This window comes from Dermochelys coriacea, chromosome 10 (assembly GCF_009764565.3).
Source record: "Dermochelys coriacea isolate rDerCor1 chromosome 10, rDerCor1.pri.v4, whole genome shotgun sequence".
Taxonomy (NCBI): Eukaryota; Metazoa; Chordata; order Testudines; family Dermochelyidae; genus Dermochelys; species Dermochelys coriacea.
Window position 1 is genome coordinate 84,355,683 of NC_050077.1, and position 19,545 is coordinate 84,375,227.

General features: G+C 40.5%; 1 protein-coding gene across 3 annotated transcripts in view; it reads right to left on the reverse strand.

Annotated features, from left to right (window-relative positions):
- Positions 1–218: 218 nt before the first annotated feature.
- CTDSPL2 (CTD small phosphatase like 2) overlaps positions 219–19,545 on the reverse strand; it is an 87,808-nt gene continuing 68,481 nt past the window's right edge. For all 3 annotated transcript variants that reach the window (XM_038420179.2, XM_038420178.2, XM_038420180.2), the window contains 5 exons: positions 11,401–11,463; positions 11,209–11,288; positions 7,154–7,280; positions 2,835–2,930; positions 219–2,337 (listed from right to left, as the gene is read on the reverse strand). In XM_038420179.2, coding sequence (XP_038276107.1) covers positions 2,272–2,337; positions 2,835–2,930; positions 7,154–7,280; positions 11,209–11,288; positions 11,401–11,463 — 432 coding nt within the window. In that variant the 3' untranslated portion in view covers positions 219–2,271. The remainder of the gene's footprint in view (positions 2,338–2,834; positions 2,931–7,153; positions 7,281–11,208; positions 11,289–11,400; positions 11,464–19,545) is intronic.

The window sequence follows — 19,545 nt, forward strand, 5'->3', positions numbered from 1 at the left end:
GTTCATTGTTAAATTAACTTTAAAAAGTCTTAGATTTGCGTTTGAGAGGGAAATTAAAAAATAATAATAATTTAAAAATTGTGAGAGAATCTTGCAGCAACTCAAAAACAAACTGACCATTTTCAAATCTGTAAGTGTATCCATTATATTAGCATAAAAGCAGGAGGGGTGGGGGTAGTTCTGGGGTTCACATGTCTGCGCAAAAGCATATATAAAGGTAATGTTATGTACATTTTATTTCAATAAAGACATAAGACAAACAGCGTAAAGATGCCCAGATGCCCTAAAGATAAATACATTTAAAAGATTCTCATTAAAATGAATCTGTAGTATTTCTTTCCTGCAAGCAAAATACCTTTCTTTAAATACAAAAAAAAAATTAAAAAAAAAAAATCAGTATTCTGAATTGCAAATGCTTTTCACTTTTTTTTGCAGAAAATCTGCCATGATGATATTTTTTTTTTTAATGAATACGGATTTTCCACAAAACAGGCTTGCTCTACATGCTAATTTTTTTTTTAACAGTTCATTGACACAATGTGCTAACTACATACACAACAGATAATATAGTAAGAAAACACTCAACCTGATGAAAAGTTAAAATCTTCATTAATACACTGGAAAAAGTTGACATAACTCATGCCTTTTAAAATCAAAAATACAAAATTAAATGTTTTCCTAAAAAGATTTTCCTTATTTTAAGGACTCATTTGAAAATGAAGCTGCATGTAATTTGTACAATAAAATTGTACAAGTAAACAGGTAATATACATAAAAAATTAATTGACATACTTCTCAATTATCAGTTGTCCACCTTTAATTTCCAATACTGTACTTTCTTAACAAGCATACAAAATATCAAACTTCTCTTTAGAAAAAGTGCCGTTCTGTGACATCCTTTACACAAAAACAGTCCAAGCCTGTGGCATGTTAATGCAGTCGAGAGGCAAAGCATCCTAACTTTTACAAATTATACCTTCCATAAAAAGCCTCCTGAAAAGGAGATTACACACCATTATAAAAATATCAACCTCTTGTGGTAGCTGCATTAGAGAACCAAGGCTTGAAGACTATTTCCATATAGCATAGAAAACCACTATGATAGCATATTAACTGCATTGGTGGCATGGGAGTGTACTGTATCACAGGATTATGCATAGTTACTATTAGGTACCTTCACTGTTACACAAAGTTTAAAACTGATTGAAACAAACAGCATAACAGGAGGTACCACCAGCCCATGCAAAACATCTTAAAATACTGAGCCACTGTGCAGAATACTTCACTCTTGGAGGAATCCGAAGGCAGCAGTAATTGATTTGCATCAAACCCAACAGGTGACCAAATAATTCTCCTTAAAGATTTGTAAGCACAGTATAATCTGAGGTATTCCTTGTCCATCAATTGAGCGTGCCACTGCAAGATATTGTCTGTCCAGAGTACATGCCATCACAATGGTTTAAATATTCTGAATATTAGTAATTCTTATATTCTTATCTAGCCAGTCTCTTGATTTTTGAAAAGATTTCAACTACAGTAGAATATTACAGAAACAAAATATAAATGCAGGTATTTCTAAATGAAACTTACATGGACTAAAACTAGAGAATATTTTTAAACAAATATACAGTATGCAGGCAGACAAAGCAGGAAAACGGCCATTCAATTGTATAATAAAAAACTAATAAAATTTGGCTATTTCCAGAAAAACTATGAAGCGCCTCAACTAAAAGGAATGCATAATGAAATTCTAAGCTAATACAGGTCAAAAATGTAAAAAGGTTATAAACCTTAACAGGAAAAATAAAACAACTTTTACTGGCCATTCCTGTTGAAATGAGAATCTTAAAGTAACAGAAAAGTGGCTACAAACCCACTTAGAGCACCGAACAGAGAGAAAATAAGAGTCCATTTTCAATCTCTGTTATATCATAAAATCCTGTGTTTCTACAGGTCAAACTGCTGGTGGCAGAAACAGAATTCTTTATAAACTGCAGATGTCCTGTACATAAAAAAATTTCATTGGAGTTGCACTAGTTCTAAAGACTTTTCTGTTCTCGCCTACCTACTGTATTGTACTGTATGTATTCAATCTGAGATATAGAAAGTCTCTTTCTGTAACCCTTGATTACTGTTGGGCACCAAAGATAAGAAAAGCAAGACGGGGTACAAAAATGCAAAATTTCAACAGTAATGGCAATGTTTTTGTTTTAGTCCAAAAGGGTCCTGCATTTTTTCCCCCTTCAGTAATTTGATAAAAAGGCTTGGTTTTTAATCTGGGGGTAGCAAGTCATGCAAGCGAAATCTGTCTCTGATGTGAGGTCGGACATCTTCATTCTGCAGAAAAAAATAAGATTACAGTTTTTAAAATAATAAATGTGTCTATATGTCAGATTTTAAGAGTTATGTTTTTAAATTATGTTAGTATACATAATAATACAACACCATTTACAGTGATTTATATTTTCAAAGAGCTTTACAACATTAACTAATTAACATTCACAAAAACCCTGTGAGATAAGTAGTATCTCAGTTTTACAAATGAGGAAACTGATGTGCAGGTAGGCAAATCACTTAACTGAAGGTCCCATAGTACTGTCAGAGCTGGAACTAATCTTCTAGCCATGTACTCAATCCAATACATTCTGCTTTTTACTAATAAAATAAGTACTCCCTATACATATTTTGGATTATTGTCCAGACAAGACAGTTTTGGAAAGTTCCTAGGTAAAACGTTTTCAGAAGTTTCCAAGTGATGTAGGCTCCTAAATCACTTAGGCAATTTTGAAATTTTACCTAGAGTGTATATGAAAAAAGATGAATACATTACTCACCAGCTCTACAAGTTTCTCCAGAAAAGGAATTAATTTTAGGAGTTCATTGTCATTTTTATCCATGAACCAGCTCTCTATAGGAATTCCATTTGAAAGCTAAAATAAAATCACAGATATGTTAATTTTTATGCTGAATATCTCCAGAAAAGATCACTGATGACATAGTGTATTTTATGTAAAATATATTTTGTGCCAACAGAACTTAACAATACATATTTTTTGTTCTAGAAGTTGTTTTAAAATCCACTTGTAAAAAATTTCCCTCCTTTGCACAAAACTATTAAAAAGGAACACTAGTGATACTCTACATCAATGCTGACCTAAATAGCACTAAAATCTCTGCCGGACTGAAATAGATAGAAATGTTCAGAAAGTGTTCAAATACAGGCAGATACTGCAGACTTTTGTAAAACCAATGCTGACCCCAGTTTACGTACACAAGTGAAGTTGAGTTTAACAGCTGCTCACTGAAATTAATGAGACATAAAACTGACAAAATTTGTATTTTGGTAATTGTTTAGAACATATAAAATTCCTTCAAAACCTAATAGCATTAATTCTGACATACAGAGTAAATACATTTTTAATTTCACCGTTTTGGACCATTTGAGTATTTCTGAGGAAACCCACTGCCCACATTGACTGTCAACGGACAATTTATAAGGATATTACCATGCAAAAGGCAGAGAGGCCCCTGGAAATAACTGCATCCAAACACCAGTACATATTAGTAACTGTTGACTAAGCAACCAGGTACCCAAAGGCTGTTCCCCTTCGCTCCGTGAAAATTATGGCTATAACCCCAGAGGTCTTGAAGCTCCTCATGCATGGGATTTCCCCAAGAAATACTAACAGATAAAGGGACTAATTTCACCTCCCAGATGATGCACAAGTTATGTGTCTTTCTGAAGCACAAGTCCCTGAAAACCTCTGTGTACCACCCGCAGCCAGTGTACCACCTGAGCACTAATAAGCCTACTGGAGCAATTTAATAAAACTCCAAAGGGGATGTTGAAACGCTTTGTTAGTTATGACTACAAGCACTAGGACTGGCTAGTCCAACTGTTCCTTTTTACCATAAGGGAGGTCCTGCAGGCCTTTACGGGGTTCTCTCCCTTCAAGTTATTTTATGACCACCAGCCACAGGGAATTTTGGACTCGCTCTGAGAGGGCTGGGAGGAACAAGACATAGGTGCTTTAAGTGTGATTCAGTACATCATACAATGAAGGGAATGACTCAGGGACGTCGGAGTGTTCACCAGAGGAAGTTTAAGAAAGGTCGAATAGGTGCAGGTGCAAAATTATATGGAGGGGCATGACTAAGGGTCTTTTACCCGGGTGACCAGGTCTTTTTACTGCTTCCTTTGGCCGAGTCAAAGTTAATGCCCAGTGGCAAGGTCCATTTGAATTTATTCAACAGGAAGGGCCAGTGGATGATGAGATAAAAATGACAGGCAGAAGGAAGGAAACCAGAATTTACCATGTGAATCTTCTTAAACCTTAGAAGACACAAGGAAAACCTGCTGTTCACTCCCTTCCCCACGGAGCCTGAACTAGGACTCCAAACACCCAGTGGCCAAAACCCGACACCAACTCTTGCAGGTTAGGCACTTACCACTGTAAAGAGGAGGCAACTCTTCCAATTGACCAATGACTTTGCTACTGTATTTTACTTCTGCCCAGGGAGAACACAGTTAATCCAACACCACCTAGAGACCACCTTGGGCTAATGTGACAGGGAGAACCCCAGGCCCTTACCATGGAGGTGGTGGGACACAGTCTGAGAAGTCCTGATCGAGGAGGTTGGAATAATCAGGGAGTCAAAAAGCAAATGGAGGAACCCCATAGTTGTGGTTCCCAAACCAGACAGTTCGGTTTTGCATCAATTTCAGCAAAGGTAACTCCATCTCAAAATTCAATGCCTATCTGATATTATGGGTAGACAATTTATTAAAGTGGCTGGGACCAGTGAAGTACCTGAGCACTAATAAACTGATGAAGGATTTCTGACAAATCCCTTTATTCCTATCCTCACAAGAGAAAACTTCTTTCTCAACCCCTTCAGGCATTTCAGAACTCCAGGAAATCGCAACCATTTTCCAGCTGTTTACGAATAAAACCATCAGTCCACTAGGGTGGCAGTTCTCAGCTGGAGGTCTCAAGCCCTTTCGGGGGCCGCAGGGCCCCATGGCTGAAACCCATCAGCCCCAACTTTTCCCAGGCATTCATACTACATGCAGGCAACTCGGATGTTGACCTTGGCACCGTGCTCTTGCATAACTTGGAGGGGGGAAAAAAACACCTGATCCTTTATCTGAGCAGGAAGCTATTCCATCAAGAAAAGGCTCACTCAGTTACTGAAAAGAAGGTATTAGTGATTCAGTGGGCTGTGGACTCCCTCGATATTACCTGCTGGGTAGCCCCTTTTCCTTAATCACAGATCATGCTCCTCTATGCTGGCTCCATGACATGAATGACTGGAACCTGCACATAAGGTGGTGGCACCTAACCCTACAGCCCTATAGCTTCAGGGCCTGCTCAACCAGAAAAAAAAAGCCCATCGCATGTGGCAAAATGACATCACACCAGCAGAAAAAATCATCATACAAGCAACTCAAGGCTGAAGCCCAAAGAAAAATCCATGACATCAGAAATAAGTGGTGTCGAGAAAAGGCCAAGGATATTGAGCTTTATGCTGATAAACATGAGTAGTTTTTTTTTTCAGGCAGTAAGGGCCATTTAGAGTCCATGCTCCCATGGATCCACCCCACTCCAAGCCCAAGATGGGTCAACGTATTGTAAGGACAGCAAAGCCAGATGGAAGGAACATTTTGAGTTACTCCTGAACAGTGAGTCAACTGTCCCTAATGCCAGTATCAAATCTATCAACAATATGAAAAAGAATCTCTTGCTGACCCCCCCCCACCCTCGAAGAAGTAACATGACACATTATGCAAACTAAGAACAACAAGGCAGCAGGGCCTGATGGCAGACCAGCTGAAGTCTACAAGTTTGGAGGTGAAGAACTGGTAAGGAAGCTCGACAAACTTATTCTTCATATCTGGTATAAGAAGAAGATTCCAGAAGACTTAAGAAACGCTAACATTGTTACAATCATTAAGAAAGGAGATAAGTCAAAGTGTGGAAATTATAGAGGCATTGCCTTGCTATCTACAGCAGGGAAAATTCTCTTAAACCAATTACTTCCCCTTGCTGAGGAAATATTGCTGGAATCTCAGTGCGGTTTTAGACCATCTCGTGGGACAACCAACATGATCTTCATTGCCCGCCAAATCCAGGAAACGTCTCGGGAGCAAAATCAGGACCTGTACTGTACTCACTGACACCAGAAAAAGTCCTTTCCTTCAATTAACTTCAGTGTGTTCTGGATCATGATCTTTTGGTTCAGAAGCCCAGCTTGCAATATGAAATTGAATCGTGCTGACATCAGTTGTGAGCTGTGGATTTCCCTGAACTAGTGCGGAATTTATAGACAACAAAACTGTATCATTAGCCTTTGAACAGGTACTGAAAATGGTTGAGACCCACCGTGGCAGATTACTGTTTTCAACACCAATTCTATTCTCTAATGTAGAAGGACTCTGGAGATTAATCTCTCCATTTCCCTAATGTCTATACAGTTATGGAGACTGGATTTTATTTATATATATATATATACACACACACACACACACACACACACACACACACACACACACAGAGCGTGCATGCATATTTTTGGACTAAATCTGGATCATGGAATGTAACTTGAACACCTCTAGTATATAGGAGTCTGATAGTTGTATACACTTCACCTCAACCAGCAATTTCTTTGCTCATAATTCTTCTACTAGTTCTGAAAGAGTGTATTTTGTGAACACGGCCCAAGTCAGAGTAGTCCTAACAGACTGGAATTTTCTGTATTTCTAGAAGAGGTAATTGACTGAGTAAAAGTGTTAAAGCCCTTCTTATCATTAAAAATAATCAAAATACAAAGGAAATGTTGTGAGTATGGTGAAGTATTCTGAAGAATGTTTGCCACACAGAAATTCTTTTCACTTACATTATTTTATTTTTTAAAATTATACTATTTTTGAAATGCTCAAGGAACATCTAAAATGCTAAAACGTTCCTATTAATAAAGTACCCTACATATTTTGAGGTGGATTTATTACAAATGAATGAGGTACTTTTTTTTTTTTTTTAAAAAACACCTACCATTTTCTGAATTTACCTAGTTAAATTAAAAGTTTTTGTTTTCATTTTCAGAGAAGGTTTTTACAAATTCTAAAAAGTGTGACCATCACAAAAATGCTTACCTGATAGGCAAAGGCTTGTGGTGAATTATCAATTATGATAGTTTTTGAAAGATCTCTACCAAGGATATTTAAATCTTTTATATAATTTCCTTGTACACAAACACAATGCTCACGGAAAAGTCGATGCCTATGGGTTAAAGGAAAATTAATTAATTTAGTAACTTAAAAAATATGTTGCACAGAGAAAAAGAAAATTAAATGCTGCCAAATGTTATGGAAGTTAAAATCTTAACTTTTCTTTCTTGATGTGCTTAGCTCTTCTTAAGAACCTGCCCTTTTATAAATAGGTTTCAGAGTAGCAGCCGTGTTAGTCTGTATTCGCAAAAAAGAAAAGGAGTACTTGTGGCACCTTAGAGACTAACAAATTTATTTGAGCATAAGCTTTTCTGTAGCTCACGAAAGCTTATGCTCAAATAAATTTGTTAGTCTCTAAGGTGCCACAAGTACTCCTTTTCTTTTTTTATAAACAGGCTCTCTCTTTTGGGCTATTCTTTCATCATCAAAATTCTTAGCAAATAGGTAGACCTTATATTCAAGTATTGCCATGACTTAACATGGAACTTGTGTGTTTCTCTAAAAATATAATGTTTAAAACCAAAGAAAGGGATTAATAAAATTCTGTACTTTTTTTTGTAATTCATTTGCCCATGATAGTTATGATGCAGCATCTGGCTGTCAGTGAGGTCCTGCTTTTTAACCAGTTTTCCAGAGGAGCTGACAGAGACATACAAGGAGCTCAAGTGACTTTCCAAGGTCACATAGAAAGTCAGGGGTTAGCCCCAGAATGGAACCCTGGCTTCCAGTCCTTTGCTCTAACCAGTAGAGAACAAAGCCTCCCGATCCCTGTACAGGCCAGAATAGACAATATTAGAAGGAATGTTTTCTGTTGAATATTACCTGTGTTGGCAATTAACCTATGTCAGTTACAATAGCTTAAGAAAAACCTCAAGGCCAAAACATTCCATCAACTGCTTTTTTCCCCCCAATTATCCTGCTCCCATTTAGTTCAACAGAGAGAGGCTGTATAATAATTAGAAATGTTCAGATAGTGGTCAAGGTGTCAGGTTGTTTAAAGTAGTATTAAAAATACAACTGAAGCTTCATCACCTTAACTATAGAATAAACTGACTTTCAAATATAGGTTACATTAAAATCATATTACAATCTAAGTGCATCTTTCTAAGCTTTAAATTTTCTTATTATGACAATCTCTCTAAGGCTGTTCAACAACTTAGGAAACCTGTTTAAATGAAATTAAAAAAAGATGTTTCTGAAATGTTTAATTTCACAAAGGGGTGGAGCTCCCACTGTTACTATGGAAGAAAATAAGCTGATTGCTCAGTGACAAACAATTTGATATGTAAATTCTGAGTCATATGTGTGGAGTGCCTGACAAGTTTACCTTTAGGCTAAAGTCAAAATTAATCAAGCCTTGATGTCAGCTTTTCAGTGGCACATGAATCACAAGTGTGGATCCAGTGCAAATTCTTAGAATATAGTTCAGATGCACCAGCCCATTTCATTGTATCTATCCTGTCCCAATAAGTTTAAAATTGCATTCTGAGTCATAAAAATTAGAGCTGCAAAAGACTTTTTCAGAGACTTGTGAGGTATTACATAAGTTACTCCCATTAAGAATGAGATAGCTAGGTAACCTCCCACACATTAATGGGATACAGAGTAGCAGCCGTGTTAGTCTGTATTCGCAAAAAGAAAAGGAGTACTTGTGGCACCTTAGAGACTAACAAATTTATTAGAGCATCTTTTTTCTCTTTTCTATTAATGGGATAGATTCCTTTAATACTTATAATTCCTTTTTATGTTATTCATATTTGATTATATTTAAAGACTTTCATCAAAAACAAATTTATAATGCTGACTAAATGAGATAAAATGCATATAAAAACATTTGTTTACGTTTCCTAAAAAGAGTCCAAAAAGAGTATTATTACTGCATGTTAAGGAGGACACTGGCATGATGAATATAATAGTAGTGAATCTGTGAATAAACAACATTTAAAAAGGTACAAGAAATATGTCCAGATTCCACACACCAATACTGAAGATCTATTTAACTGAAACTCACAGTTTAGATTCCATAAATAGATAAAAAGTACTTCTGTATTTATAGTCCTTAAATATAAACTCATAGATTCCAAGGCCAGAATGGCCCATTGTAATCACTTAGTCTGACTTTCTGTACAACACTGGCCATACAACTTCCCTAACATAATTCCTAGAGCTAGGCTAGCATATGGCTAGGATTGGCAGGATTAGATTTTTATCAGTAAATGTCTGTAAATGTTGATTTCACCATACACACACAAACCGACAACAAAAATTTGCATTGTTAATAATCAAAAAATGTAGATAGGCAAAGTAAGAAAAATGCTGCTTGAGAACTTATTAGAGCTTGATTTGAGGATATTTATTTTATATATTTTGACATGGGATGTTAACAGTTAGTGTTTTAACAGTTATAAAGCTTTAACTTTTTAAATCTTAATAGCTATCATTAAATTACTGTCTGAGAACCCTATTATCTGACTTTCCCATAATCTACTGCAACCGTGAAAACTTAAATCAACAAAAATTAAAGAAAAAAATGCCTAAAAATAAATAGATATCTGTCAAAATTATGAAAAAAATAAACATCAAATTCTGCCAGGCCTAAATATAGCTTTAGCTTGGGTGCAGAATCTATACACTGTAAAACTTTATTATTATTTTTATGACTATAGCATGTAAGTGTCCCAATCATCGACAAGGGCTCTGCTGTGCTGTACATACAGGTAATAAAAAGACAGTCCCTACCCCAGAGTGCTTAGTATTTACATAAAAATATCAATTAGGTGAAATGCTACTAGAATACTGAAGTTTTAGAAAGTATAAAATATTTGAATTAAAACAAGTTGACAATATATCTTTAAAGCCTTAAAGTAAATTATGATTGGCGTCCCATACTTTAAAAACAATAGGAGAAATCCTGATCTCACTGAAGTCAATGGGAGTTTTTCCATATACTTCAATGGGGCTGGGATTTCACCCTATTTTCTGAGCTAACATGATGCAAATGAGAAGTTTACAAATGAGCTCTTGGGCATAGTATCTTGCATTCCCTAATCAGAGAAGGCGGAAATTATTTATTCCCTTTAATAAGGATATCACATTTTGGATGGATCCCTGAGGATTTCCCCTTTTTTTCTGCTTCAACTTTCCAATCCAAAAAGTCTATCATCCTTCCAGATGAGGATCACTATGCAAATCCCTCCAACATTTCCTTAAAAATCTTGAGGAATTGTTCTTGAGCAATGCAAGACACTCCCCTACATCATAGCCCAGGTTTCAGGTAAAGAGACTAGGAAATGAATAAGGCTAAATAACTGTTCCCAGAATCATCAACAAATCATTTCATGCTTGAATGAAAGATGCAAATATTTTGATCCTGCAGATAACGGATTTAAAATTAGTTTTATGAATTGTCCTATAAAAATACATTTTAAAAAGTCATCAAATAATGAATTTTTTTCTGTCAAAAACAATTTGTTTTCTTGATATACACTTAAAAATCAGTCAAATATTGATAATGTAGCAGAGAAAGAGGTGCTAGAAGAATTACATTTGTAATGAGTGGTTTCAGAGTAGCAGCCGTGTTAGTCTGTATTCCCAAAAAGAAAAGGAGTACTTGTGGCACCTTAGAGACTAACAAATTTATTTGAGCACAAGTTTTCGTGAGCTACAGCTCACTTCATTGGATGTAATGAGTAAATCTCAAATATGTTATGATGGATCAAGGGATACATACGCTTTAAGCGTCAGACTGGAGTACAAAAATGGCTAGGATTTATGTCGCTAGTATCCCTTGTACAATAATTAAATTGCCTTTCCACCTCTCATTTTCCCATTTCATGCATACACACTAGGTCAATTTAGTGAGGCACACTACAACGAAGAAGTTAATGTGTAATGATCCATTTATTTTTTTTACAAAATTATAATTAAGAAATCAGTTAGCCTAACATTAGATATTTACACGAGTTTTTAATCAAGTTTACCTGACCAGTTGCTTTTTAGGATCTAGTATGTTCAGTAACTTGTCTGCATACACCTTCTTAGAAGCAGTAAAAAGAATGATCTATAAATTAGAGGAGGAAAAAGTTGCATCATTATTGCATTATTTAGCATCATATATAAATGAGTATATATAATATAAAAAAAATTTCAGGGAGATATTTAAGTATTATTACCTCATAAATCTGAGACATACGTTCCAGGAATTCTCTGAAGAATGGCCTTAACCGCACATAAACCTATAGAAATAAGAGATGGATTTAAATAAATAATACAGAAAGATTCAAAGTGGCTTTACTGTAGGGACAGTTGAAGCTATAGACAGTCTGTACAGATTATTAAATAAAAATGGTCATTATGAATACACTGGACAGAAATGATAGATTACTCATATAGTAATATTTGAGCATTCAAAATATTTCAACCAACTTGCAATATCAGTCAACTCTTCTATGAGTGAAAAGGTAAAATGGTAAAGTAATCTTTAACTGATTTACTGGAAAACTTGATGCAGTCAGCAATCATTTTAAAAATACAGGAACCAGGTAATAATTTCCTAACTAAAAACTGTATTTTGCAACTCTGATCAATCTGATCCAGGTTCTGTCAGTCAGCAGCCACACATTACAAGACGATGAATGTCAACATCTAGTTAGTCAGCCTTCTCAATGACCTTCTTCCATTAAGAATTACACATCTGATACATAAAGAAGTTCCACCAATTCAAATGCCCCAGGCTGACAAAAACATAAGCATACCTAGTAACCCAGTAAAAATGTGTATGTATGTTTATGTTATATGGGTTTGGGCTTGAAGAAATATCTATAGCACTAGGTTAGGAGTCATGAAAATTACCTACTTGAATTTGTACTTCATTTTGGAAAACACACAAAAAAGAAATCTCACTGTCAAATGGCAAACCACCAATATTACCCAGCATAATCTTAGCTGCTACATCTTGAACATGGCAGAAAATCAAAAATTTAATTCAGATGACGGATTCTTAGGCAGGATTTTAAAGTGTCATAGACTACCAGCCTTGTGACACTGGATTTTACAACTGGCAAATGGAAATTTCTACTACTGCTGAGCAGGGATGAGATCCTGCACACCAGGATCAGGGAGGCCACCGAAGGGCTAGGAGAAGGATATTGTCCTCTGTTTACCTTTTTACAAACTTGTTTGCATATAGAGTTGCACTAGTTTAAGTAAAGGTGTTATTTTAAACCAATTAGTTAAACTGGTGCAAAAGACTGAACTTTTATTTTGATTTAAACCAGCTTTATTTTTGTTTATCCTTAAGTCAATTAGGAACAAATTTAAGCTAAACTGAAATTAGTCACTCTTGTACCAAAATAAGAGTGTCCACACAGGGTTTGCACTGATTCACTAAACTGGTGTAAATTTTCTGTGTAGGCAAGGCCTGAGTACAAGAAGGAACAAACAGGGAACTCCACAGATTAATAGGAAGTTCCATATCATCAACAGTCATATTGGTCTTGGTCTTCTGATGGAAGCATACATTTCTTGACCACTGAAGACCTGATCTTACTTGAACAGAAAGCTTTCTACAGTGTTTGTAGCCAAACCAACCTCTTATCACATCTAGAATTTTTCCTCAGCTTTCCAAATCGGTCTTTCGTCCTATTCAAAAAATCCCCTTTATAGGTCCCATATTGGACTCAACAGCAGGGATAGCCCTTCTCCCAGAAGACAGATTTCTCAAAATGGAGCAATGCCTACTGAAGATCCGAAATTGCCCCACATTGATGATAAACTTCTTCCTGGATCTCAAAGGGGTTTATAGCAGCCATTATCTACATGACTCCATTTGCCCTTCTGACAATGATACCTTTGCAACACTGGACATCCCTGTCTACAGTCCAAATTTGGACTGTCTTCAGTTGTCTCCCACCATGTCCCAGAAAATTACAGCCTCTCTACACTGGTGGTCAAACAGGGCCAACATGCTCAAAGGTGTGCAATTCACTTCTCCAGGACCATGTTGGACAGTGACTTCAGATGCATCAACAAAGGATTAGGGAGCACACTTGAGCAACTTAATGGTTTAAGGACACTGGTCTTCTCAAGAGAGAATGCTGCACAGCTGTTCACCTGGCCCACAGATCATTCCTTCTTCACTTGCAAGGGAAGATTGTGCAGGAAGTAACGGACAATAAATCGGCAATGTATTATATAAACTAATGAGGTTGCTCACTCCGCCTCCTTGGGTGCGGAGGCAATAAAGAAATAGGATTGGTGCATCCACCACCACATTTACCCTGTAGCAATACATTTGGCAGGGGAAAACAATGTGGTTGCAGATTGCCCCAGGAGAGATGCCTCGCAGGATGCATGAGTGGTCCCTGAAGAACTAATTGGTTCAGACCTTTTCCAGATGGGCTCAACCAATCATGGACGTGTTCATGAAAAGTTCTTCTTCACGTGCTTGCACATGTCCATTCCATTGTAGCTATGTGCACGCCCCAAGTCAGTCGCTGGAAATTTTTCCCTTAGCAGTATGCCCATCTGGTCAGCCCTGGCACCTTCTGGTGCCGTATGTCCACAGGACCAGCATAAAGGGCCTTGCTGACCCAGAAGCAAGCTCTCCCTAAGTCCTGGCCTTGAAGGTGACTTTTCTGTTCTTTTGGAGTTTCTCGCCAGGGAGTGGGGTCTCTTCCTCTTGGAACGGTTCACTTCTGAAGCTGACCCATGGTTCTCACTCAACAAGGCTAAAGGCACTGGCACAGTCAGAGAGACCGTGGCCAAAGGACGCAGGACTCTCCAAGACAGCAGAGACGACGGAATAACTGTCACTGAGGGTAAAAGACCTTTGGCAGGTCTAGCAGGTTTTAAAGCCTGGGATCTTTGGAATAACCCAGGCAGGAAAAGAACAGAAAAGACGTAACCGCTGAAAGTGAAAGTCCTGACAAAGGAAAGGGATTAGATGTGGGAACCACTCCCTCAAAAAAGCATAAATGTGTGCTAAAACATTAACATTGAAAAAAACATATTAAAATAAAATACTAAGCAAGAGCAAGGAAGCTGTAGATCTAGCAGCGGACACTGTTAAGATACATCTTGAGCAAAGGACTATGGAGATGGAATTGGAGTGGTAGTGGGTTTGTGCCTCCTTATAAACCTTGATACTGGAGCATGACAATAGATGGTGTGCAGTTGTGTATTCAGACACTGCTTGCTAAAATCTCCAATTGAGTGCACACAGGCACTTGCACAAACTCTGGTGGAGAACACACAGGGACACATACTTGAAGAAGAACATTAATACACGTCATGATAGTGTTCTACTATAGACCACCTAACCAAAAAGAAGGTGGATGAGGCTTTTTTAAAAAATAGCTAACAAAATCATCCAAAGCACAGGATGGGGAACAGTGTCAGAGAGACTGAGTGACTTTGCCCATTGTCACAAAGGCAGTCTGTGGAGGGAATTGAACCCAGGTCTCCCAAGACCTAGGTTAATCACCTTAACCGCTGGGCCATCGTTGCTGACTAGGAATCAAGTGCCTTTGACATCAACAACAGGGTGAAACAGGGTGTGTCCTAACCGCTGTGTTTTTTAACTTCTACTTTGCATTCCTGCTCTCTCATGCGTTTAAGGACAGCAATGATGGCATTTATCTTTGAACCACACTAGATGGAGGCTTGTTCAACATAGCAAGAACTAGAGTGAAAGCCAAGGGGAAAGAGCTGGTTCTGAGAGATTTCCTATTTGCGAATGCTGCAGCTTTGGTTGCCCACAGTGAATCTTCCCTGCAAAATCTCTTGGGTAGATTTTGTGTGTTATGCAAGAGATTCAGGTTGACAATTAGTTTCAAGAAGATTCTGATCGTGTACCAAAGGGTGGAAGAACCAATGCCTGACATCACCCTGGAGGGTAAATCTCTGCATTGTTGACAGCTTTTGCTACTTGGGTTCTATGATCAGCAGAAATCTTGACCATCAGACTGAACTAACAATCAGAAAAGCAGCTAAGAATTTTGGGCTATTACAGAAACGTGCATGGAATAACAGCAAACTATCGCCGAAGGCGAAGATGTAAATCTATGAGACTTGTGTGCTGTCATCCCTACTTTATGTTCAGAAACATGGACTACATATGCTAGGCACATTAGGAGACTGAACAGCTTCCACATGAGATGGCTGGGCAAGATCCAGAAAATAGAATGGGAAGACAAAATACCAAAACACAGAGGTGCTGGAGTGCACATGACAGATACACTTGGAAACTACTATCAAGAAGAGGAGGTTGCAATGGCTCAGTCATATCAGGAGAATGGAAGGAGACCATATCCCCAAGAACATTTTGTACAGCAACACTCGAGACAGCTTTAGAAAGTGGGGTTGCCCTTTATGGCAGTACAACGACATGTGCAAAAATGATATGACATCCTTTTACATCAATGTAGAAAGCTGGGAGGACTGCACAGAATCCCATCCAATCTGGATGGTCATAACGCCAGGTTGTAACAGGTCCTTATGCAGAAGGTGATCCAATTGGAAATCCTCCACGAGGACACCAGAAAGCACTTCATCCTATCTGCTTTAGTGATGAAGAGCTGAGTTGATTTACGGAAAGGCTTGGTATGTTCTAAGTAAAAAGCCAAGGCCCTTCGGATGTCCAGTGCACGAAGACACCTCTCTTCGCTGGTCTTGTGCCATTTGGGACAGAACACCAGGTGGAAGAAGTCCTGGTTCATATGGAAGGTAGACACCACCTTTGGCAGGAAGGCTGGGTGGGCCCACAGCTGAACCATGTCTTTGTAGAAGACGATGTATGGCAGTTCTGAGGTCCAGGCTCTAATCTCAGAGACTCGTCTTACCGATGTCTCCGCCACCAGGAACGCGAGTTTCCATGACAGGTGGGAAAAGGAGCAGGGGCCCAGCGGCTCAAAGGGCAGGCCGGTGAGCCAAGAGAGAACCAAGTTAAGATCCCACTGTGGGACAGGAGCCTGTACCTGCAAGAAGAGTCTATCAAGCCCTCTCACGAATCTGACTGTCATGTCATGGGAAAACAAATGTCTGTCCTTGGATCAGTGAAAAGCAGGTGAAAAGTGGAGATGGCTGTGAGATGCACTCTAAGGGAAGAGTGTGCCAGGACCTAGTTCCTCAAATGAAACAGGTAGTCTAGGACAGCCTGTATGGAAGAGCACGAGGGAGAGATGCCATGCTCGGATGCCCAGCGGGAAAATCTTGTCCACTTGGCCAAGTCAGTCAGTCTAGTTAGGGCTTCCTACTTCCCAGGAGGACCTGTTGGACCTTCTCCAAACAGGTCTGCTCCTCCAGGTTCAGCCATGCAGTATCAATGCCGAGAGATGGAGGAATGCGAGGTTGGGGTGTAAGAGCTGATTGTGGTCCTGTGGCAGCAGGTCTGGTCGGTTGGGCAGGGGCCAGGAGGGGCTGCTGACAGGTTCATGAGTGTGCCGAACCAGTGCTGGCGAGGCCACACCAGGGAGATCATGATAACCTGCACCCTGTCTCTCTTGATCTTTGCCAGGACCTTGCTGATGAGTGGAATCGGAGGGAACGTGTACATCAGGATCCCCGACCGCGACAGGAGGAAGACACTGGAGAGGGAGTCCTTGCCCAGACCTTGCAGAGAACAAAACTGATGACATTTTCTGTTTTGCCTGGTGGTGAACAGGTCCACTTGGGGAGCTCCCCACCTCTAGAAGACTATGTAGGCTACTTCCCAGTGGAGCGACCATTCGTGGTGAAAGGAGAAGGCCCTGCTGAGGTGATCTGCTAGCGTGTTTTTGATGCCAGGGAGGTGACAAGCCTCCAGGTGGATCTCGTGGTCAATGCAGAAGTTCCAGAGATGGAGTGCCTTGGCAGAGAGCCGACAAGCACGCTTCCCTTTGCCTGTTGATTTACAACATCGAGACTGTGTTGTCCATCAGGACTCTCACCACCTTGCCCAACAGGCGAGGTAGGAAGATGCTGCATGCCAATCAGACTGCTCTGAATTCTTTGACACTTATGTGGAGCACCAACTCCTCCGGGGACCACATACCTTGGGTCTGGAGATCTCCAAGGTGCACACCCCAGCCGAGGTCCGAGGCATCCAACACCAACTTGATGGAGTGAGGGGGGCTGTTGAACAGAACTCCCTCTAGGACCTTCTCGAGATCGGTCCTCCATCATAGAGAGGTGTGTATTGCCGGGGGGATGGTAACCATCTTTTTCAGGTAATCTCTGGACTGGGAATAAATCATTGCTGCAGGGGCCGCATCCAGAGCCTGGCATGGCGGACAACATATGTGCAAGCTGCCACGTGGCCCAGCAGACGCAGGCAGACCCTAATCAGGGGGAACGCGGACACCTTCACGATAAGATCTGTCAATGTCCAAAACCTTTCTAGCAGCAGGAATGCTCTCGCGCAGGTTGAGTTGAGCACCGCTCCAATGAATTCTATCCTTTGAACTTAAACTAATGTAGACATTTTGTCATTCACCAGTAGGCCCAGGGAGCAGCGCGTGGCTTGCAATACCTCAACATCCTTTTGGACCCGAGACCTGGAGCTGCCCTTGACCAGCGAGTCATCAAGGTATGGGTAGATCTGGATACCCCGGCGCCTGAGGTAAACCACCACCACTAACATGCACTTGGTAAACACCCTCGGTGCTTTCTCCAGGCCAAACAGGAGAACCATAAATTGGTAGTGGCCAGGTTCCACAGTGAATCAGAGAAAAAAATCTGTGCCCTTGGAAGATTACTATGTGGAAGTAACTGTCCTTTAGGTCAAGAGTGGCATACCAGTCTACCAGATTCAGGGAGGTGATGATGGAGGCCAGAGAGACCATGCAGAACTTCATCTTATTTAGGTACTTGTTGAGGTCTCACAGGTCCAGAATGGGACGTAGACCGCCCTTGGCCTTTGGGATTAAAAAGTATTGGGAATAAAAACCCGTTCCTGTACTCTAGAGGAACTTCCTCCACGGCCTCCAGCTGCAGCAACCCTTGAACCTCCTGCACAGGGAGACTCTTGTGAGAAGGGTCCCTGAAGAGGGACAAGGAAGGGGGTGCAGAAGTGGGGAGCAGAAAGAAACTGGAGGGTATAGCCCTGCACCACTGTGTTCAGGACCTAACAGTCTGAGGTTATTGCTGTCCATGCAGGGAGGAAAAAGGAAAAGCAATTGGAAAAAAAACAGAGAAGACGGATCCAGGGAATAATCTGGTAGGTCACCCTCGGGTGCACCCTCAAAACAGTCACTTGGCCCCTTGCTTATTCCAGGTGGAGCCTGACTGACCATGGCGTGGCTCAGGTGGCATTTTTAGCCCTTGGCCTTCTTGTGAGGCAGGTCCTGCCAAGGTTGGTTCCCTTGTCCCTGAGGCTGCTGTGGTTTGAACCGCTTACGTGCCGGGCCTGGGACATATTGCCCCAGTGTTTTCAGGGTGGTACGGGAGTCCTTTAACCCATGAAGCTTCGTATCTGTTCTGCAAATAGGGCCTGGCCATCAAAGGGAAGGTCCTGCATCGACTGCTGAGCCTCGGTGGACAAGCCCGAGAGGAGCAGCCAGGAAGCTCGCTGCACGGAAATAGTGGAGGCCATGGTGCGGGCTGCAGAGTCTGCCGCGTCTGAAGCCCCCTGGAGGGCCGCTCTGGCCACTGTTGTGTCCTTCTTGAGGATCGTCCGGAATTCCTTCCTGGACCCTTCAGGGAGCAAAGCCTTGAACTTGGTCATGGCCTGCCACATGTTGTAAGCAGAGCAGCCAAGGAGGGCCTGGTGATTGGCCACTCTCAATTGCAGGCTGGGAGACAAATAAACCTTACATCCAAAAAGATCCAGACTTCTTGAGTCTTTATTTTTGGGGGTAGCACCGGGTTGACCTTGCCTCTCTCTGTGGTTAACTGCCTCAACCACAAGGGGACTGGGGGCTGGGTGGGAGTATAGGTACTCATGCCTTTTTGTTGGCACAAAGTACTTGCCCTCGGTCCTTTTGGAGATGGGGGCAAGGAGGAGGGAGTCTGCCAGAGGGCAGTGGTAATCTTTGATACCCCCTTGCGAAGGGGTAAAGCCACCTTGGCAGGGACCGAGGAGAAGAGGACATCAAACATGGAGTCCGAAGGCTCTTCCAACTCCTCAGTCTGGAGCCCCAGGTTAGATGCAACCCTCTTCAATAGTTCTTGGTGCGCCTTAGCCTCATCTTGAGGAACTGAGTGAGGGGGTTCTGTGATAGCCTCGTCCAGCGATGACAAGGACAATCCTGGTACAACAGAAGCATCCATGTCTATTGGTGGTCCAGCAGGCTGCTCCCCTGGGTCCTCCTGGACCTGTGGGGTCCTTCCCTCCGAAGTCC